Source organism: Silene latifolia, chromosome 5, assembly GCF_048544455.1.
Source record: "Silene latifolia isolate original U9 population chromosome 5, ASM4854445v1, whole genome shotgun sequence".
Classification (NCBI taxonomy): domain Eukaryota; kingdom Viridiplantae; phylum Streptophyta; class Magnoliopsida; order Caryophyllales; family Caryophyllaceae; genus Silene; species Silene latifolia.
The window spans coordinates 5,497,313-5,518,720 of record NC_133530.1 but is presented as its reverse complement, the minus strand read 5'-3'; the positions used below and the strand labels follow the sequence as shown (position 1 = coordinate 5,518,720).

The 21,408-nt window shown below is 37.6% G+C and overlaps 1 protein-coding gene across 1 annotated transcript; it reads left to right on the top strand.

Annotated features, from left to right (window-relative positions):
- Positions 1-1,991: 1,991 nt before the first annotated feature.
- LOC141655828 (putative inorganic phosphate transporter 1-3) lies at positions 1,992-6,206 on the top strand. The gene is made up of 2 exons (XM_074462863.1): positions 1,992-2,722; positions 5,351-6,206. Exons 1-2 carry the CDS (start codon positions 1,992-1,994, stop codon positions 6,204-6,206), a joined length of 1,587 nt encoding a protein of 528 aa, XP_074318964.1.
- Positions 6,207-21,408: the final 15,202 nt, after the last annotated feature.

Below are 21,408 nucleotides of genomic sequence, written 5' to 3'. Positions count from 1 at the left end.
TCCCTCGCCCTTTATTCACGAGATTTCGAACCAGTTTGAACGTTCGGTCTCCTACCGTTCCAACTGCGGGGGAGTGTTAGACGAATATCTCCGATATTCGTTCCGTATATATTTTGTATATATTTAGTCTTCTATTAGATTATTAGTTCCACATATTTTGGTAACTGTATCCTGTAATTTAGGCATATGTTTATCTAACCTAGAATGTAATTGGCTATATATACTTAATATAATTGATCTCCCAATTCAGGGATTATCACAATAATAGTTACCCGTGCCAAATCACATGAATTACAATTCGTGCAATTTGTAAAATTAGTGGGTTGTTTGTTTACCCCTAAGTCACCATTATTATTGGAATTTTATAGGAGCTACCATTCCACCATAATGGCACCATAAGTAAGTGAAAACGTATTCCAATCAAAACCAATTCAAACAATTTTCTCCCAATTCATGTGGAACGCATAATCATGAGAATTCTAATTCCCGGAAAATCGAATTTCTCTTACGAATCAAACGACCCCGTAATAAACATGCAAAAAGCCGCAACATGTAGTAAAAAGTCTTCACTTAGAAATTTTAATAATTTTAAAATTTTTCTTATTGCATACAATTATACAAAGATCATCATGTCCTTTTCTTAGAATTGTTTTACAATATGTGTCATCCTCCTTCTATATGACTTACAAAGTTGTGTTTTCAAAGACAATCCTTATCCTACGATGTACTCCGTAGATTGCTACTTTCAATGTTTTTTTTTGGTCAATTTCAAATTTCATTAGGTTTAAACATTGTAATATTCCCTCCGTTTTCGGTTTTCTAATATGATGTTTTTGTTTTTTGATGAAGAATTTTGACTTTAATTATTAACGATATCACATTTTAAAATCATATAACAAAATACCTTAATGTTCTTATTGTGGAAAATTATGTTTGACGGAAGTTATTTTGGTGGAGTTTAATTTTTAGGTAAATAATCACTTGGTTTTACAGTAATAGTTATGTAAAACGGTTTATATAAAAATTGTTAAGAGCGTTTTTAAAACGGCGGTTTTAAATTAGAATAACAAAAAACCATTTAAAATAAAAACCGCGAGTACTTTGTACAAAAAACCATTTAAAATAAAAAATTAGAATAACAAAAAACCATTTAAAATAAAAACCGCGGTTTATACAAATGATCAAATAGGATGTAAGTTATCACGGTACTTTGTACTATGATTTCGCGGTTTTTATTTTAAATGGTTTTTTGTTATTCTAATTTTTTTTTTTTTTAATTATGGTCTTTATAATCAAATAATAACTAAAATTAATTATAAGAATGCCAATGCTTTAGTTAGCCTTTAACTATATTGTATTGTATAGATTTAATTATTATTTCACAGATAAAAATGATAGAAATTAATAAATGTACAAATTCCATGTGAAATAAAATTAAATGTGTTAAGATGATGTGGAATAAAATTTAATGGGTTAAAGTAGCCTTTTAATTATATAGTATAAATTAGGGGGCATAATAATGATTAAGACAACGCAACGTTAAGTCAATTATTTTAATCTAAAATTCTCATGCTAAACCAAGTATAAGAAGCAACTAATACAAACACAAGATAAAAAATTGTGGCAAAGAGAATATGCGGGCATCTTTTTATGTATATAAGTTTGTGCTAATGTCGCTTAATTTCTCAAATAAACTTGATACATTTCAAAGTTTAAGCAAGCTTATTATGCTCCTTCTTCATTTTTGACTTTAATTTGCATGCAGTGATTCAGGTTCGTCTTCTCGGATCGTACTCTCTATCGAGTTCTTTGGAATACAAAATCTCTTTTTTTAAGTAATTCCATAAAATTACTACGAGTATGTTTTTTTTAAGTAATTCCATAAAATTACTATAAGTCGCGATTTCAAAGTGTAATTAAATATGGAGTATAACATAATGACGAAATTATAATGTTGCAGGAAAAGAAGCAATAAACAAAAAGTCAATTCCATGGCGAAGACACAACAATTAGAAGTGCTCAAGGCACTTGACGTAGCAAAAACACAGTGGTACCATTTCACGGCTATTATCATAGCCGGTATGGGATTTTTCACGGATGCATACGATCTTTTTGCCATTTCCTTAGTCACAAAACTCATTGGTCGCCACTACTACACCGAACCAGGCCCTAATCCCTCGGCCCCTGGGGCTCTACCTATCAACGTCTCGGCCGCGGTCAACGGTGTGGCCCTATGTGGGACACTGGCCGGTCAACTCTTTTTCGGTTGGCTTGGGGACAAGATGGGTAGGAAAAAAGTGTACGGTCTTACCCTAGTAATAATGGTTTTCTCGTCCTTAGCATCGGGCCTGTCCTTTGGCAACGAGGCTAAGGGCGTGATGACCACACTTTGTTTTTTTAGGTTTTGGCTCGGGTTTGGAATTGGTGGGGACTATCCACTGTCCGCTACCATCATGTCTGAGTATGCTAATAAGAAGACACGTGGAGCGTTTATAGCGGCTGTGTTCGCTATGCAAGGTACTGGGATCCTCGTAAGTGGGGTTGTCTCCCTTGTACTTGCGTCTGCTTTTGAGAACAAATTCAAGCCACCGACTTTTGCTGAGGATCCGATTGGATCCCTCACGCCCGAATCCGACTATATTTGGCGGGTCCTTCTCATGTTCGGAGCAATTCCTGCCGGCCTCACCTACTATTACCGTATGCAGATGCCTGAGACCGCAAGGTATTGATTTTTTTCAAGTAATAATTATTTTATATAGTAATACTACATATTTGTCGGCAAAAAAAAAAAAAAAAAAAAAAAAAAAAGTTAATAAACGTCTATGACTTTTATATCTGTCTTCGTCAATCACCCTCATCTTGGTGACTTTCATACATAGTTGACGATATCTACATAACTACATAAATCTCCTAAATGCGTAGAGCTTAATCTACAACGCCAAGACTTTCTCAAAGAAATAAAATAAATGAAACCACTTTTAAACGACAGTTAAACCATATGGAGCATAATGCTATCGAGAGTTTTTACAATCATATGTTTAGGAGATCTGTTATTTATATGTCATTTTTTATATTTTGTGAACATTGTTTTTATATTCAATATCTCTCAAAATCCCCCTACTACTAAATGAGAATAAAAATTCTCTTAGTTTTCCCGCCTAAATAAAATTTTCTCTTAATTGGGCTTTTTAGATAGTCTAACTACCTCGATAAATGGACTATAAATTGACAATCTTAAATAATATTTCCTTTCCTATTTTAAAACTACCTCAAATAATATTTTCTTTTCTATTCATTTTTATTATACTATCAAATTTTCTCTCTTTTTTCACTCATTGAAAATAACCGTGTCTTTTACAATTTTCCGACAAACAGAGAAGATGAAATACGTACAATTGGAGTATTAATTACGCAGTTGAAAAGAGTTAACTTTATCTCATAATAATGATTATAACCCTAATTCAATATATAGCGTTTCTAGAGTTCTATTTGCTCGATTGAAAAATTCAATACCTTTTGTTTTAAAAAAGTTGTCTGTTTCAAGACCGTTATTGTTCATGATTAAAGATTCGAACTTTCAACCACTTTAAAATTTGTTTGCCCTCTTTAAAATTATAATTTGTTCGTACTCTTTTATTGCGTTGCAAAAATAAATGTGTGAAGAATAAGAATTTTCTAAACTTTTATTATTCCTATTACCCCTGAGCTATCATTATTTGAATTCTCCGCATTATAACTGCAGTAATTCCTTTAGTAATGTCTTAACGTTAAATACAATTATGTAACTTTTATATTTTATTTTACTTTATAGATATTTTTTATATTTTATTTTACTTTATAGATATGCCAAAACTTAAAATGCCGTGCATTTGCACGGGACCTTCCCTAGTATACGAGTAAACATTATGAATAGATAATCATGTGGAAGCTCTAGTATAGTTTTTAACTTTTTTAATATATAAGTAGTATATTTTTTGTAAAAAGTGAAGTCAAAGACTCACCCGAAAAACAAAAAACGTCATTTAAAAAAAAAATTAAGAAGAAAACACCAAGATAGTATTACTTTCAAACCTAACAATTTACAAGCATTAATATAATTAGTCATCTCCTATCTACTAAAAAAAAATAGGTAAACTCATAAATTTTCCATCCAAAAAGTATATTCTTAAATCAGGGAGTTAATCACAATTAAATTCATTCATTAAATAAGAAATCTACTTATATATTATAATTTATTTCATTAATTTATAACTTTTTGTTAAAATATATCTTTTCATCAAATTATATTGTTTTCTCTAAATTTTAAATTATAATCTTTTAATTAAATACTAGTTTGAATGCTCGTGCGTTGCAACGGGGTAATTAACATATTTATAATGCAAAAAAAAAAAACGTTATAAGGGTTTAATGTTTACATTTTATGTCTAATAATTTATTTACATATTATTAAAATATCTCTTTCAAAAAAATAAAAGATTAATATATACATGGGTTAACTCTTATTTATAAGCATATATAATCACCCCACCTTATACTAATCGTTCGATGTAGGACAGTTCTACTATTTATAAGTAATATATTCACCAAACTAGGATTATTTTTCTGATGTGGGACAATTCTACTATTTATACGTAGTATATATTCATCAAACCTGCATTGTTTTTCAATGTGAGACAAATAACATACTTAAAATTACACCATCTTTTTTGCACTTGGTTCGACATCGAACCAGATCCCGAATAACGAGTACGGACAATTGTTACTCATTATATCTAATGGTTATATTTAAATTTAATAATATGATCAAGTACTCTCCATTAATATTGGTACGTTTTTCTTCAAAAAAATTTTTATCATAATTGAGATACGGAAATTTCCCGTGGTACCCCTTAATTTTGTCAGATTTTCCATGGTACCCCTATTTTTAAGAATCTGCCTATGGTACCCATGATGTTCCATTTTTTTTGCCCATTGTACCCCCTAATGTAAAGGCTGTTAAATGGGCGTTAAGTTTGATGGCGTAACAGTAAAATAATAATTAAAAAATAATACCCCCTTTATTGTTTTATCGGTACAGATATCTCTCTCTTTTAAATGAAAATTTAATTAACTATATCATTATAATATTGGAAGTTTCTCATGGTAACCTTGAGTTTTGATAGATTACACATGGTACCCCTAATTTTACGTTTCTACAAATGGTACCCTTGTGTTCACCTTTTTCTTTCCCAGAATACCATTTGACAACTTCCGTCATAACGCCATTACTCCTATCACTTGTGACGCTTTTTTCTCTTGTTATCTATTACACAAACACTTTATCATCTAATTCCTAATCTTGTGACTATAGGTATACAGCCTTGGTTGCTAAGAACGCGGCACAAGCAGCAGAAGACATGTCAAAGGTGTTAAACACGAACATCGAGGCCGAGGCAGGGAAACTAGCAACAATAACGGATAATGAGAAGGGACAATTTGGCTTATTTACCAAGCAATTTGCCAAACAATACGGCCTTCGGTTGCTTGGAACAACAAGTACTTGGTTTTTACTTGACATTGCTTTCTACAGCCAAAATCTCTTCCAAAAAGACATATTCACCGCAATCGGATGGATCCCAGCTGCCAAAGAAATGAGCGCGATTAGGGAAGTCTGGAAGGTGGCCCGAGCCCAAACCCTAATCGCGCTTTGTGGTACCGTCCCAGGGTACTGGTTCACGGTCGCCTTCATTGATGTGATTGGTAGGTGGATCATCCAACTTATGGGTTTCCTAATGATGACAATCTTCATGTTTGCAATTGCTTTTCCGTACGAATACTGGAAACAAAGGGAACATCGTATCGGATTTATTGTTATGTACGGGTTGACTTTTTTCTTTGCCAACTTTGGACCCAATGCGACCACATTTGTTGTCCCAGCCGAGATTTTCCCGGCCAGGCTAAGGTCCACCTGTCACGGTATATCAGCCGCGGCAGGTAAGGCAGGGGCTATAGTTGGAGCATTCGGGTTTTTGTACTTGTCCCAAGATAAAGACCCTGCAAAGAGGGATCACGGGTACCCGGCCGGGATCGGGAAAAAGAACTCTTTGATTGTGCTTGGCGTGCTCAATTTCATTGGTATGTTGTTCACATTCTTGGTGCCGGAGTCTAAGGGACTGTCCCTAGAAGAGGCGGCCGGCGAGGACGACGGTGGTCAGGAGGAAGAGTAAACCCTCGTATAAGTCTAACCAAGTCTGCCAATGCCTTTTTTGCAAGTCTTGTATTATTTATTGTTTCTTGTTTTTTTTTGTTTAAGGATTATTTAATGAGAATACTCTAAACTATTAGAGTGCTTCTCAAAATACTCCAAACCTTATTTTAACTATCAATATACCCAACTTTTACACTCCTCTTCTTATATTAAATCAGGTGAACATGCTACCTGTTGAACCGGTTGCTTTTTCTTTTTCTCCTATTCTCGTCTACTTTAGATAAACACCATTATTTTACTTTATTTTTCAAAACACCAAATACGCCATAGATATTCTTTTATTCTCATATTCTCCAAAACGCGGAAAATCATTGAGTCCTAGGCAACCATTTTCGCCTATTTTCCGATTTCAAAGATTAATTATTGAGTAGTGAATGTTTAACCTTGCAATATGTTATTATTGGGTATTTTAATTCAAGGTACACAAATGATTGAGACGGAGTGAGTATAAGGTGCTATTTTTATGGGTGTACAGATTTAGGGATAAAGTAATTGACTTTAAGTGGAACTTAACTTTTGTTGAATGCAGGGATTTGCGGGATTAAAGTGATTTAACTCATTGTTTTAATTTATGCTCTCACAATTTGCGATGGGATAAGGTGAATTTCATATTTTGCTGCTTGTTTTTGGGCATTTCTGACCAATTTAGAGGGTCTTTTAGCTTGAGGAGTAGGTGCATTGTGCTTCTGGATGCTTAACGATCTCTCTGCTATGTTTACGAAAGTCTTGGTATTGTCCCATTTGAGCTGCATTAATTTAGATTTAGCATATAGAATAATTTGTAGATTGTATAATCTGGGTAATGAATGAGTAATGAGCCCTATGTGTAAGTTCGGCAATTATGCCGTCCACATTCTCGCCTAGATTCCCCCAGGAGCATAAAATATGGGGTTTTATTTGTTGTATCCTATAATTCAACTATGTCAGTAAAAAGATTGAGTTGAGGGGTGGTCTTGTCTGGTGGATTTGAGTTTCCCTGAGGAAATTTGGAAAAAAAAAATTTGTAGGTTAGCATAGAAGGGTAAGAGGAGGAAGATGAAGATAGGTTTTAAGAAGAAAGGTTGGACCCACGCTACATTTTACCTGCTACAACAGGTTAAAAAATGACCAATTCTATTGAAAGCGAAAGGGTATATGTAAAGGTTTAGAGAAGGTTGGAAAGTTTAATTGCATTGATAATATGATAATTACAAGCTATTTATAAGCTATACAAAGGTGTGAACAAATAAACAAAACAAGTAACAAAATATACATGTGATCCTATAATTATGGAGAAGATTGAGAAATCACAACTAATGTTGACTGATAGCAATATTCACGGCAAGGATTATCATAATCAAAAGATTATGATTTGGTTTGTTTAACACTCCCGCGCAAGATGGACGGTCGTGGTCGTAGTCCAATCTTGGATGCTAGCTCAAGGAACCTGGACTTGTGAAGGGGCTTTGTTAAAGTATCGGCGAGTTGATCTGTGCTGAACTCGAACCAAACCTTGGCGCACTTGTTCTTTGACAAAGTGAAAGGAGAGAGCAAGGTGTTTCATTCTTGAATGGAAGACGGGATTGGCCGAGCAGTGGGTCGCGGAGAGATTGTCACAATAAATCGCGGGCGACTGAGAGGGAGCAAAGCCGAGTTCTTGTAAGACGGAAACGAGCCACAGTACTTCAGATGTAGTGTCAGCAACGGCTCTGAATTCGGCTTCGGTCGTACTTCGAGAAAGAGCTTTTTGCTTTTTCGAGGACCAGGAAATCAGGTTTTGGCCAAGATAGACCAAGTATCCTGTTGTGGAGAGGTAATCATCAGACTAATCGGCATGGTCCGCATCACAGAAAGCGTGGAGCGTGAGGGGACTTGAGTAATTGAGGTGGATACCAAGGTGGAGTGTACCATTAAGGTAGCGTAAAAGACGTTTAAGAGCAACCCAATGATTAGAGGTGGGATGGGTTAGGAATTGAGCTAACTTGTTGACGGGAAACACAATGTCGGGGTGAGTTAGAGAAAGGTATTGCAAACTGCCGACAATGGCACGGTAATCAGTGATGTTTTCAACTGGTAGGTCGGTTTCTTTGAGTAGAGGTGGATAGGCAATCATTGGGGTGGTGGCAGGAGTACTCTCATTCATTTTAAATTTGTGTAGGAGGTCAGAGAGGTATTTAGTTTGGTTTAGGTGAAGGCCATTTGCAGTGGGGGTTACTTCAATACCAAGGAAGAAGGAGAGAGGTCCTAGGTCTTTAAGGGAAAATTTGGTGGATAACTCATCAATAAAGGCACGAATGTGGTTTGGCGTCGGACCGGTGACTATTATGTCATCGACATAGACAAGTACAAAGAGGGTGGTGGTGGAGTTACGTAGGATAAAGAGAGAGGGGTCGGAGATGGAGTTTTTGAATTGAAGTGATAAAAGGTGATTTTTGAGCTCGGTATACCAAGCTCGAGGAGCTTGTTTGAGGCCATAAATGGCTTTGTGGAGGTGACACACATGATCGGGTTTGTCCATGTCAATGAACCCGGGTTGTTGGGTCATAAACACGGAATCGGTTAGGTGACCTTATAAGAACGCATTGTTCACATCAATCTGGTGAAGGGGCCAACGATGGGCCACGGCAATGGAGAGAACAAGACGGATGGTTGCAGGTTTAATTACGGGACTAAAGGTTTCCGAATAGTCGATTCCAGGGCGTTGGTAAAACCCTTTGGCTGCCTATGCTATCTGTGGCTCCGTCCGTACACCAACCACAAGCTCGACCCCAAGTCCACACCGTGTGTATTTGTGGGCTACTCAAACACCCAAAGTGCCTATTTATGCTATGACCCAATTACCCGGAAACTCTACACCTCTAGACATGTTCGATTCATTGAACATGAATACCCATACACCACCCTTATCAACTCCCCTCCGCCCTCCGCCACTTCCCCTGACCGATGGTGCGAGCTCACCATCCCGCTGCTTGACCAACCACTAACCATTCCCACCACACCCACTCCTACTCCCGACCCTACACTGATAGGTTTTATCGCGTACCTATGCAAAGATAATATTTATACCCTAGGCAACAAATTAATGTAGTACTTAGGGGTCGAACCCAAAGGAGACGGGAGTTATTGATTAATTGTTATGGAGCGAATTTTATCTTTAGTCGATGCGGTTGATTGATTGATTGGTTGATTATGCAAATAAAATGAAAACAACAATAAAAAGAAATTGTCTAGGGAGGTCGGGTCACACATGCTAATTACGTAAATGTTTATGTCAAGTTAGGAAGTTGATTTTGCGGTAAATGTTTAGGCTTAGAGATACCCACCTTACGGCATTAGTATCAACCATAGACCGGGTCCTAGAGAAACTCTCGTCCATGACTAGGTCGTCCTACTACAAATGCTTAGTCTAATTCGATTCCGTGCCTCTCGACTTTAGAACGAACGAACAAACTTAATTAATGAATAAGGCCTTTAATCATAGATTAAACATTAAGGTGCAAACATGTGATAGAAACAATTTATCAATTTAACTTAGCCTCATTTCAACATTTACAATTTACTTAGTCATGCATGGTTTCCCTTACTCCTTAGACAAAAGTAACTACTCAAACATAATGAAAATGTAAACTATACTAATGATAATTAAAATGATATATAACATAGTGCAAATAAGAAATAGAATTACCTTGAATGGAAATAGAAATGAAGAACAAATGCAAATGGAAATAACTTGAAATAAAGCTTGAATATAACTTGAACTTGATAATAGAAATGTTGTAACAAACTAATATAAACTAAAACTAAACTAAACTAAACTACCTACTAAGATTTAGAGAGAATTTAGATGGAAAAATATATGTAAGAGATTGTAAGAGATGTCCAAGAAGTGTCGACCAAAGCATCTATTTATAGGAGTGAAGGGAGTAACGGATATAAGCAACAGGGGGCTAACCCCGATCGGGGCCACCCAACCCCGATCGGGGCCATGGTATCCTCCGTCACTCCACTTTGTTCGTGCTTGATTAGGTGAGGAATCTCTATGCTTCTTTCGGTAATGCCCAATTCCTAGCATCCTAAGCTCTCTTAGCATCCTAAGCTCTCTTGGCATCCAATGCTTGACCTTAATAAGGACCTTGAAGTTGGGCTTGACTTTGATTGTTGGCAACATTTGTAATTCTCATTTCAATCCAACAAATCTTCATGCAAACATCCAATCCAATGCTCCATGCTTAGTCCAATGCTTGGCCATGTTTATCTTAGTGAACTTTGGTGTACAAAATCATAGGAAAAAGCCTCTAAATGCTTAGATTCCTACAAAACCGTAACAAACACAACAATACACCTAGAACACAAAATTAGCTCAAAAGTATACTAATTAAAGTATGATAATCAATAGAAACCGAGCTAAAATGAGGGGTAAAAGTGTATATAAAATGAACATATCATACACCAATGTCTCCTCCACCCTCGAACCCCTCTGACCCGCACCCTTCGACACCCAATCAACCGCATGCCTCCCCATCACCAACGCATCCACCTACCTCCTCCACTGCCAGTGACCCGCCACCCTCAACCCCCACTCGTTCCCATGTAAAGATTTAGAGAAGGTTGGAAAGTTTAATTGCATTGATAATATGATAATTACAAGCTATTTATAAGCTATACAAAGGTGTGAACAAATAAACAAAACAAGTAACAAAATATACATGTGATCCTATAATTATGGAGAGATTGAGAAATCACAACTAATGTTGACTGATAGCAATATTCACGGCAAGGATTATCATAATAAAAAGATTATGATTTGGTTTGTTTAACAGTATAAAAGTTAGGTATATTGGTAGTTAAAATAGAGGTCAGAGTATTTTGAGAAGTACCTCAATAGGTTGGAGTATTCTTATTAAATAACTCTTTTTTTTAGTACATACCTAATTGCTAAGGACTGTTATCGTTTGTTCTTTATATACATATACAAACACTATATATTGCTAAAAATATTTGAACCATTTTGAATTGTTTTCCGAATTTCATTATATTGTTTTTGAAATCTGCTGATATGATAATAAGTAATTAGGAGAAAATTAAATGAATCAAACTAGCTAATGAAATGCAAGGGCAACCAACAATTACAACATTATTTTAGTGTCTTAAGTGATTTCGAGAATTGTGATATAAGGCGGGTCTGATCACTGATGTGCAAAACCTTACCTCCATGCACGTTGCTAATAATGAGATTGTTTCTTGACGACCAAAATAAAAGTACGATGATAATTATGTATCAATCACATATTTGCGATTTCACAACACGATCACAACTGTACAGTCTTACACGAGTCGATGTATGTGATGACCATCTGCGAGACCCTTTAAGGGGTATAATAATACACCAATTTTTAGACGTGTTATCATCAAAAGGGAATTTGTTAGGATTATGCTTAATATTGATGATGCCAAATCATTTTCTAACTCTTAAGTTTTACGAAAAATTCTTAGGTCCTCCGGGAGGAGGGAGGACCATTAATGTATCCTCCCTAACCAATAAGAAGCCTTCAGGCTAATATTTACCATTATATTTATAGGTTTTAAATAAGCATGAAAACTTGTTATTGGTTACAAGGACACATTAATAGTCCTCCCGAAAGACCTAAGACTTTTTCAAGTTTTACACCATAAAGTTCAAGCTTCCGATCATGCCACAAAATTGGCCAAGAATGATGAAGAATGAACATTGTCATAAGTTTAATTTCGGCATAGTGTTGTATTTGAGATAACATGAACTTGAATAAATGCCAAGTGTTAGAAACGATAGAAGATAGTAATATCGATGTATTGTATTATTCCAAAAACTGATTTGATTTACATGTGCTATGGCCTATTTATACTTGTTACATATATACGGAAACAAATAAATCACAATAATATTTACAACATATAAGGCAACCATATTATTCATTGCCTTGGAGGAGGATTGGCTAGCCGTTTGGAGGCTCGGGTAGCCGTTGCTTTTGGCTCGGTGTAATACCCCCCCCCCCCTTCTCAAGTTGGCGCGTGGAGGGACGAGACGCCTAACTTGGAGAGTAACGTATCAAATGGTATGCGTCCAAGTGCTTTGGTGAATATGTCGGCCAATTGGACCTTCGTGTGAACATAGCTTGGACGGAGTGTGCCTTTGAGAATCTCATCACGGACGAAGTGGCAGTCGATCTCAATGTGTTTAGTCCTTTCGTGGAAGACGGGATTTCGAGCAATGTGTAAAGCAGACTGGTTATCGCAAAAGAGATCGATTGGCGTGTCATGTTTGATGGCGAGAAAAGAGAGAAGGCCTTTGAGACATTTAAGTTCACAGACCGAGTATGCAATGGCACGGTATTCGGCTTCGGATGATGACTTTGAAATGGTGGATTGTTTCTTAGTTTTCCAGGAGATTGGGGAACCTCCTAAGAACACGATGTAGGCGGACAACGAACAGCGACTCAACGGGCAACTCCCATAATCGGCATCGCAGTAGGCATGTAGTAGAAGATTAGTGTCGCATCGAAACAGCAAACCTTGTCCTGGCCGAGTTTTAATGTATCGTACTGCTTTTAGGGTTGCTTGCCAATGATCAAGGCGTAGTGCGTGCATGAATTGGGCGAGGATATGGACGGAGTAAAGTAGTTCGGGACGGGTAATTGTGAGATAAACCAACCGTCCTACCAATCGTCGATAAGCTTGAGGATCCTTGACCAACGGTGAAGTCGAGAGACTAAGTTGATGATTGGGATCCATCGGTATTGTCGCGGGTTTCGAGCCAAGCAGTCCGGTTTCTTCGAGTATATCGAGAGCATATTTTCTTTGAGATATAAATAGACCGGTTTTATTTTGTGCAATTTCGAGGCCCAAGAAGTATTTAAGTTGACCCAAATCCTTCATGTGAAAACACTCACTTAAAAATTTTTGGAAGTGCGAGATAGCGGAGGAGTTATTCCCACAGATGACGAGATCGTCGACATAGACCAACACGTGTATTTCGGTATTGGGCATCGTAATAGAGAACAAAGAATGATCATAAGGACACCGATGAAACCCATAGGTTTTAAGAGCAGAGGCTAGTTTAGCATACCAACATCTCGGGGCTTGTCGGAGACCATATAGAGATTTTTGTAAGCGACATACTTTACCATTGGAATTCGAAGAGTACCCGGGTGGTGGTTTCATGTACACTTCTTCACTAAGATCACCATGGAGGAAGGCGTTGTGGATGTCCATTTGGTGTAAGTCCCAACTCTTTGCAGCGGCTATCGCGAGGAGTGTTCGGACCGTGACCATTTTGACGGTTGGAGCAAAAGTTTCATTGTAGCCGATGCCTTCCATCTGTCGATTTCCGAGTACCACAAGGCGGGCTTTATAGCGTTCGATGGACCCGTCAGCGTTGTACTTTATTTTGTAAATCCATTTGGACCCGATGGCCTTTTTATTTGGAGGAAGGCCTTCGAGAGTCCAAGTGTTATTTCGTTCGAGCGCATCGATTTCGTTTTGCATAGCATCTCGCCATTCCTTTACCTGCATAGCTTCGCGGAAAGTGCTAGGCTCGTGATTGTTAGTCACGGCCGCTAAAAAACATTTGTGAGTAGTTGAAAATTTATCACAACTAATGAAATGAGAAATCGGGTACTTTGTATCTGAAGATGATGCTGGTGTAATGATGGCATGAGTCGATGGTCGTCGTTGGGGTTGGACAAAGCCGGATAAGCGAGAGTTCGGGAACTTGGTGCGCTGCCCTTTGCCCATAGCCGTAGGTGCAGAAGTGTTATCGGTGTGGGTTTGGTCGTTTGTTTGGTTTGCCTTGGATGTAGAGGTGGCGGGTTCGTGTGGGGCAGGGTCGTGAGAGGTGGAGGAAGGTGTCGTGTTGGTGGGTGGTGGTTGCTCGTGATTAGGTGTGGTTTGTTCGGGAGGTTTCGGGTTGGTAGTGTTAGATGATGGTAAAAGGAGTAAGAGTTCGACGTGGGCTGTGGTGTCATCGAGAAAGGATTTAGAGTCGGGAGAAGGGTCGGTGATGTGTAGGGCTTGATAAGGGAACTCATTTTCAACAAAGACAACATCACGAGAGGAAAAATAGGTGCCAGTGTCTAGGTCGTATACTCGCCAACCCTTTTTCCCAAAAGGATACCCGATGAAGATACATTTCTTACTTCGTGGAGCAAATTTGTTATTGGATCGGTTGATGTTCCGTGCGTAACAAAGACAACCAAAGGTTCAAAAATGGCCTATGGGTGGTGGTTTTTGAAAGAGAAGTTCGTAAGGGGTTTTACCTTTATGTAAAGCAGACGGAGTACGATTGATAAGGTATACGGCGGTTAGGATGCACTCCCTCCAAAACGAGATCGGTAGACTCGCTTGGAATAAAAGAGCACGAGCGACATTCAAAATGTGTCGATGTTTGCGTTCGACTCTCCCGTTTTGTTGAGGAGTGTCAACTTGGGAGGTTTGAAAAATGATCCCATTTTCGAAGAAAAAATCATTTAAAGATGTGAATTCGGTGCCATTGTCGCTTCGTAAGGTTTTAATTTTCTTATGAAATTGTCGCTCAACCATGGCGAAAAAATTTAATAAAAAATGTCTAGTATCGCTTTTCTTTCGAAGTAAATAAACCCAGGTGGACCTTGAAAAATCATCAACTATTGTTAAAAAACAAAATATTGTGACCCACACGAAGCATTCGCAGAGTATGGACCCCATAAATCGCAATTTATCAAATCAAAAATACCGTCTGCAATACTTGAACTTAAAGAAAAATGTTCATGAGTTTGTTTAGCTCGAAGAAAAATATCACAATGAGAACTTGAGTTTTAGAGCTATTATTAAAACCAGGAAGAAAATGTAAAATAGAGGAAAAGGGGTGCCTCAACCTCCGATGCCAAAGCTCGATGTTATTGGGGACGGTGACGGAATTCGCTTGTATTGTGCTTTGTCGAACCCCAGTCAAGAAATAAAGCCCATCGACTTGCTCACCCGCACCAATCACCATCTTCGAGGAACGGTCCTGTATAAGACAGAGTTTATGAGAGAATTGAATGGTGAGCGAGTTGTCAAGAAGTAAGCTAGAAACCGATATCAAATTGCAGGTTAATTTTTCGGCAAAATAAACATTACCTAAGACAAGTCGGGCCGAGAACCGAATGTCGCCTATATGGATGGCGATTGTTAAATCACCATTAGGCAACCCAACAGATAAATGGGAAATAGGACGCAAATGAGTAAAAAAAGAACGACAACCCGACATGTGATGAGAGGCGCCGGTATCAATAATCCAAGAAGAAGAAGAGGGAACATTCCCATTCAGACGGTCCATGGATGGATTCTTATGAGCCTGCCACAACTTTGCTAATTCGTCGAGTTCGGTAGAATTCAAATTGTTGAGGTCAATTTTGTCGAGCTGGGCCGAGGAAGATGAAGGAATGTCGAGTGAGTTACCCGACCCCATATGAGCACGAGGCGTAGTTGTCTGCATATTATTCTTAATTTCGGCATATTTTGCACGTCCTTGAATATCGGGAATGACGGTGCGACTCATATCTTTCTCATTGATAACAATTCGGTCGCGGGGACGGTCCCCCCACCAGTCGGGAAAATTCTCCGTAACACGAAAATAAACCGGATATAGATGACCATAACGACGACAAGCAATGCAATATGGTCTATTCGGGTCATCATTATCAGGTTTCGGGGGCGAGGGTTACGGTTCTGGTTTGGTCCAGAGGGTCGAGGGTTATAAGACAGACAAGTGGCAAAGGACATGGGGCGTGATTCTGGTTTGTTAGTCGACAAAGAACGGACACTTTTCTCCTGAAGTAGTCTATTATAAATAAGATTAAGAGTAGGTAAAGGATTGATACCTAGCAACTGAGATCGAGGAGTGTCGAACCGGTCACCCAAACCCATGAGAAAATCACGCACCTTCTTTCATTCACGCCAAGCATCAACGATGGAAACCCACGGGCAGGAGCAAGGGTTACAAGGGCAGGAAGGGACCGATTCGGCTTCAAAGGACTCATCCCAGAGGGTGATGAGTCGACCATAATATGCCATAATCGTTTCCGTAGGTCCTTGACGACAAGCAACCAAGTCTGCCTACAAACGATAGATACGGGCATCGTTGTTTTGACAAAATCGAGAACGAAAGTCGAGCCATACCTGTTTCGCTTCGGGTCGTTTCGAGATTGATCTTTTTATAGTCGGGTCAATCGTATTAAACAGCCACGCAGTCACGAGAGCATTTTGCGACTGCCAAGATGCGTATGTAGCATCTGTAGTAGCCGGTTTTTGAACCGTACCATCGAGGAATCCGCTTTTGGCTTTGGCTAAGAGAGCAAGAAGAAAGTCTTGTGCCCATTCCTCGTAATTATCACCATTGAACTCGGTGGTTGTGATTTTAACGCCGGGATTTTCGACATGAGCATAAGGATATATCGTATTTTTCGAGGAATCGATGGTTTGTGAATTGTTAGAGGCGGAAGTTGTGATTGTGTTCGTCATGGTTGATCGATGTCGAGATGAAGAAAGGAGGCAGAAGTGGTGTTGTTTTCAAAGAAAATAACCTAAGCAGTTGATACCATGTTAGAAACGATAAAGGATAGTAATATCGATGTATTGTATTATTCCAAAAACTGATTTGATTTACATGTGCTATGGCCTATTTATACTTGTTACATATATACATAAACAAATAAATCACAATAATATTTACAACATATAAGACAACCATATTATTCATTGCCTTGGAGGAGGATTGGCTAGCCGTTTGGAGGCTCGGGTAGTCGTTGCTTTTGGCTCGGTGTAATACAAAGTGTAGCAAAACAACAGTACAAGTCACTGTGATTTCTGATTCAGTACTTGCATAATTTTCATCAAATTCAAAAATGCTTATTCATTTAAAAAGAAATTACGATATACATAAGTATTTGAATTTCAAAATGAGAAGATGAAATTTGAAAAGAACAAAAAGCCTTTAAAAGATTTTTTGACTGTAGTGTAGCTTTTTTTTTTTATTGATAAAATGTGAGTATCGGGAGGTAATGAAAATCTGGGCTCGCTCATTTTTTATTGTTGGTTGTATCCCTTTGAATTGAACTTATTTATATGCTCTTGGTTTGTATACCTTGTATGAGTTACCAATAAGTGTCTTGATGATGAACTGATATCTTATATATGTACTCCCTCTGTTTTTTTATATACGACTTTCTCACATTTTGAGACACTTTCTTCTCTCTTCAATATCTCCTAAAATATAAGACTAAATAATATGAGATGTATACTCATATGAAAGATCTTTTCGTAAGGAATTTAATGGTAATATTTTTATAATTTTTGAACAAATATTTTTATATAAATATTTTTTTTTTTTGAAGAGAAAGGGAACACATTCATTAAGAAAAAAGATCAGAACAAGAAGTCATGGTACAAACTATGGGGGAGGGTCAGGGGATAGGGGAGTACAAGCGTAGGTAAGATCCGCAGAATACAAAGAAATAACAAAGGACGGTGCAACGTCCCAAATAAAAAACCATTGTTGGAGCTTGAATCTTTCAACGAGAACTTGGAAATGGAATCCGCAACACGATTCGTAGACCGCCTTTCAAAGATGAGTTTCACGGTAGGTGAGACTCTTAGATGTTCTCTACACTCCAAAATAATGTTAGTATGAGGCCCACACGGGCTAGTAGTGCCTAAAATAGCTTTGACGGCAATAAAACAATCCGAACTAATAATGAAGTTACCAAAGTTGTTAACCGCAAAAAAGAGACTATCCCTAATCGCAATGAGCTCGGAAATAAAAGGGTTATGGGATAAAAATCTAGAAGACCATCCTCTAAGCCAAACACCCATGGAGCAACGGGAAACACACGCAAGACTAGCGAGGGAAGAGGTGGGACAAAAGGTTGCGTCAACATTGATCTTGGACCAAATACACGGGGGAGGGGCCCAACGATTTGGGTAAAGGTTAGGGTGGGGCGAAGAGCCAAAATGGGTGGCGGAGGGGGGCTGGCTGGAGGGGCAAGTCAAGGGATAGGGGGTTTGAGCAGATTGCCATTGAAGGGCGAGAGAGGAGGAGTGGATAACCCAATTAGAGTCCGTAGGAGAGGCATTGCCCGAGAATATGAGATTATTGCGCCGGAGCCAAAGTCGCCAGACCAGAAAGGAGAAGAGAGTGGACCAATAGCTGCTGCTAGCCGTGCAATTAAGGTGCAGCCAGGGTTGGAGGGGAAGGGCGAAAAAGGAAGATGGTAAACTGAAACTTTCCCATACGCGGAGAGCATGGGGGCAGTCACGAAGGATATGAATGGTAGACTCAGCAAGGGAAGGGCTGGAACAGGCGGTACACTGAGGAGAGGGAAGGATGAACCTATTGTGCAGCATGAGGTTGTGTGGGAGCTTATCCCACCAAGAAAGCCAAAGGAAGAGTTTAATCCGAGGTTGTGATGGGATATCCCAAAGCCATCTCAGATCATCCAGGTGGGGTTCACTATTAATAGTGAGGCCAAGAATAGCGCTATAAGAAGAACCAATAGAGAATTTATTTTTAGAAGCAAGGGAAAAGGAGAGGATGTCAGGCAAGGGGGTGGACCTCGTAAATTTATTTATCTAAATATTAAAGTCAAAGGCTTACCTCGTAAATGTAAAACGTCGTATATTAAAAAATGGAGGGAGTATATATAAAACTAGGTTGACACGCTGTGGATGCGCCATGGATTGTAACGCTGTGGATGCGCCATTGTGACGGAGGTAGGAAGGAGTAGCGTAAGGGAATGGATTAAGGCATGTTGGTAGGGTATGGACGGAAATGAGTGTGGTAAAATCATGGTGGGATGTTGCTTTGGGAATTTTTTAACAAGGTTGTGTTTGAGGGGATTGACATAGAGCCGGAGAAGGTGGTGAGGGGGGTGAGGGATGTGATAGCCGAGGGGGTAGAGGAAGAGGAGAGGGGGTTTGGTAATGGCAGCAGTAGTAGTGGACGTGGGGCTGGGGCAGGAAACACGGGATAGAACGCTGCGAGAGACGGGTTTGTCAAGATAAATGTGGACGCGGGGGTAAAAGAGGGTGAAGGAGTTGGGACGGGGGTGGTATGCCGCAATGGGGAGGGTGCGGTGTTATGGGGTTTGTCAATTGTTTGGGAACAAAGTTGGGAGCCTAGAATGGCGGAGGCGGTGGCTATTTTAGATGGTCTACAAGAAGCGGTGTTGTGTGGATATCAACGTGTAGAGGTGGAGAGTGACTGTTTGCATGTGGTGGAAGCGTTGAAAGCAAGGTGTGTTGGACGGGATTTGGCTTCGCTGGTGTTAGACGATATTCTTGCTTTTTGTAGTAATTTTCTTTCAGTTGTTTGGTCACATACTAGTTGTACTAATAATTGTGTCGCTCATGCGTTAACTCATCCTGTTCCGAGAGCTGTTGGTAGAATAGTTTGGGGAGAAGTTTTACCTCATTCTGCTAATAGTGCTGTATTATTTGATACTTAATTTCGTTATTATAATTAAGCCTTCGTGTAAAAAAAAACAATAAAAAAAAAACTCAGAGATACAATACGATGCAGTTTTCCTTTTTTGTTTTGGAGTTTTAATTTGAAATTAACAATTTAATGACCAACTAGTGTAGATCCCGCGCAATGCATGCGCGGTATATAGGGTTTTTTTTAAGTAGTAAGTATATGTCAAGCTATTCTTTACATTAATAACTTGCATTACTGAAAAATTTAGCAACTTATAATTTATAGGTTAATATCAATTTTATTTTATTTTAATGAAAAAATTATAATTATGAATTGAATTAAAAGATTATAGTTTAATTATATGAATATATTTATTGAAAAGATAATAATAATGTAATTAAAGAATGTTTTAGTTATTATCTTTTTTAGCTAGATACTTTTTGGAGGGAAAACTAAGAAAATTTGTATTCTCTTAGTAGTAAGGGGATATTATCTTTTTTAGCTAGATACTTTTTGGAGGGAAAACTAAGAAAATTTTTATTCTCTTAGTAGTAAGGGGATTTGACAAAAAAAAACAAAAAAAAAACTATTATGAATAAAACTACAAAGATTATATCAACGAGCAATTGAAGATATCATTTTCAGATTAATAATGATATGCCCACAGAGAATTTAATAAAATGGATATTCCCTGGTATGATCTAGCTGTTATAAATAGCCTTTTTATAAGTCAGACTAAATAGAAGATATCATTTTCAGATTAATAATGAAACTAGTTTAGCTCCCGCGCACTGAGTGCGCGGTATTTATAGACTTACTAATATAGACCATGTGTAATATATGCACGTTATTTATAAAGTTTTACTTTTTAGTGTATTATTTATAAAATTTAAATTGACATTTCTTATTTTTTATGTTTCTCCTTAATGTATTTTGATTAGAGAAATAAATAAAAATTTAAATCGTAAGAAGTAATAAAATGAGTTTTTTTTTGTTTTTTTACCGAGAAATTAATGATGTTAATTTACAAATATTTACTAATAACATATTTTTTTAGCTGCATTTTTTTATCATAAAAAGTCAATTAATTTTATAAAATATTTACTAATACCATATTTATTTTTTAGCCACAACTTCTTATCATAAAATGTCAATAAATTTTTATCAATAAGTTCTTTAAAAAAAAGAATTTCCTTATCCTAAAAAGATCGGAGATAAATTTGTGCAAAATGTGAAATATTAAATTTATAAATATTTAAATACAAAAAATTATATTCATTTATGACTTATCATGTCCACACATATAGTATATGCTAAAAATACCAAGCACTATTCTAGGACATATGTTTTAGGCGGGAAAAATTGGAGTTTCACCTATTCATTTAGTAAATAGGGGATGACAGCATTTGTTTTATTTATTTTTTATAACGTAGATCGCCCATGCATGATGCATTGATGCATGCATCCACTTTGATTAGGCTTGCGTTTGACTCCTTAAAGGATTTGACGAAATCAGCTAAGTTGAGTAATTGACAATCACACATTAATTTTGAAAAAAATAATCATATACGAGTAATTGTTTTTGATGATCAACGATTCAACGTGTAACTTCGTCTTCTGAGGTAGTTGCCTACCACTTCATTGGGTGTATGACAAATTTCAACTTCTTTTCTACTACATGAGTACATGCAAATTTGAAGCGAATTAGTAGGAAAAA

Coding starts and splice junctions, on each gene's coding strand:
- LOC141655828 (XM_074462863.1), top strand. CDS start 1,992: ATGGCGAAGACACAACAATTAGAAGTGCTCAAGGCACTTGACGTAGCA. Junction 2,723..5,350: donor CAGATGCCTGAGACCGCAAG/GTATTGATTTTT, acceptor TTGTGACTATAG/GTATACAGCCTTGGTTGCTA.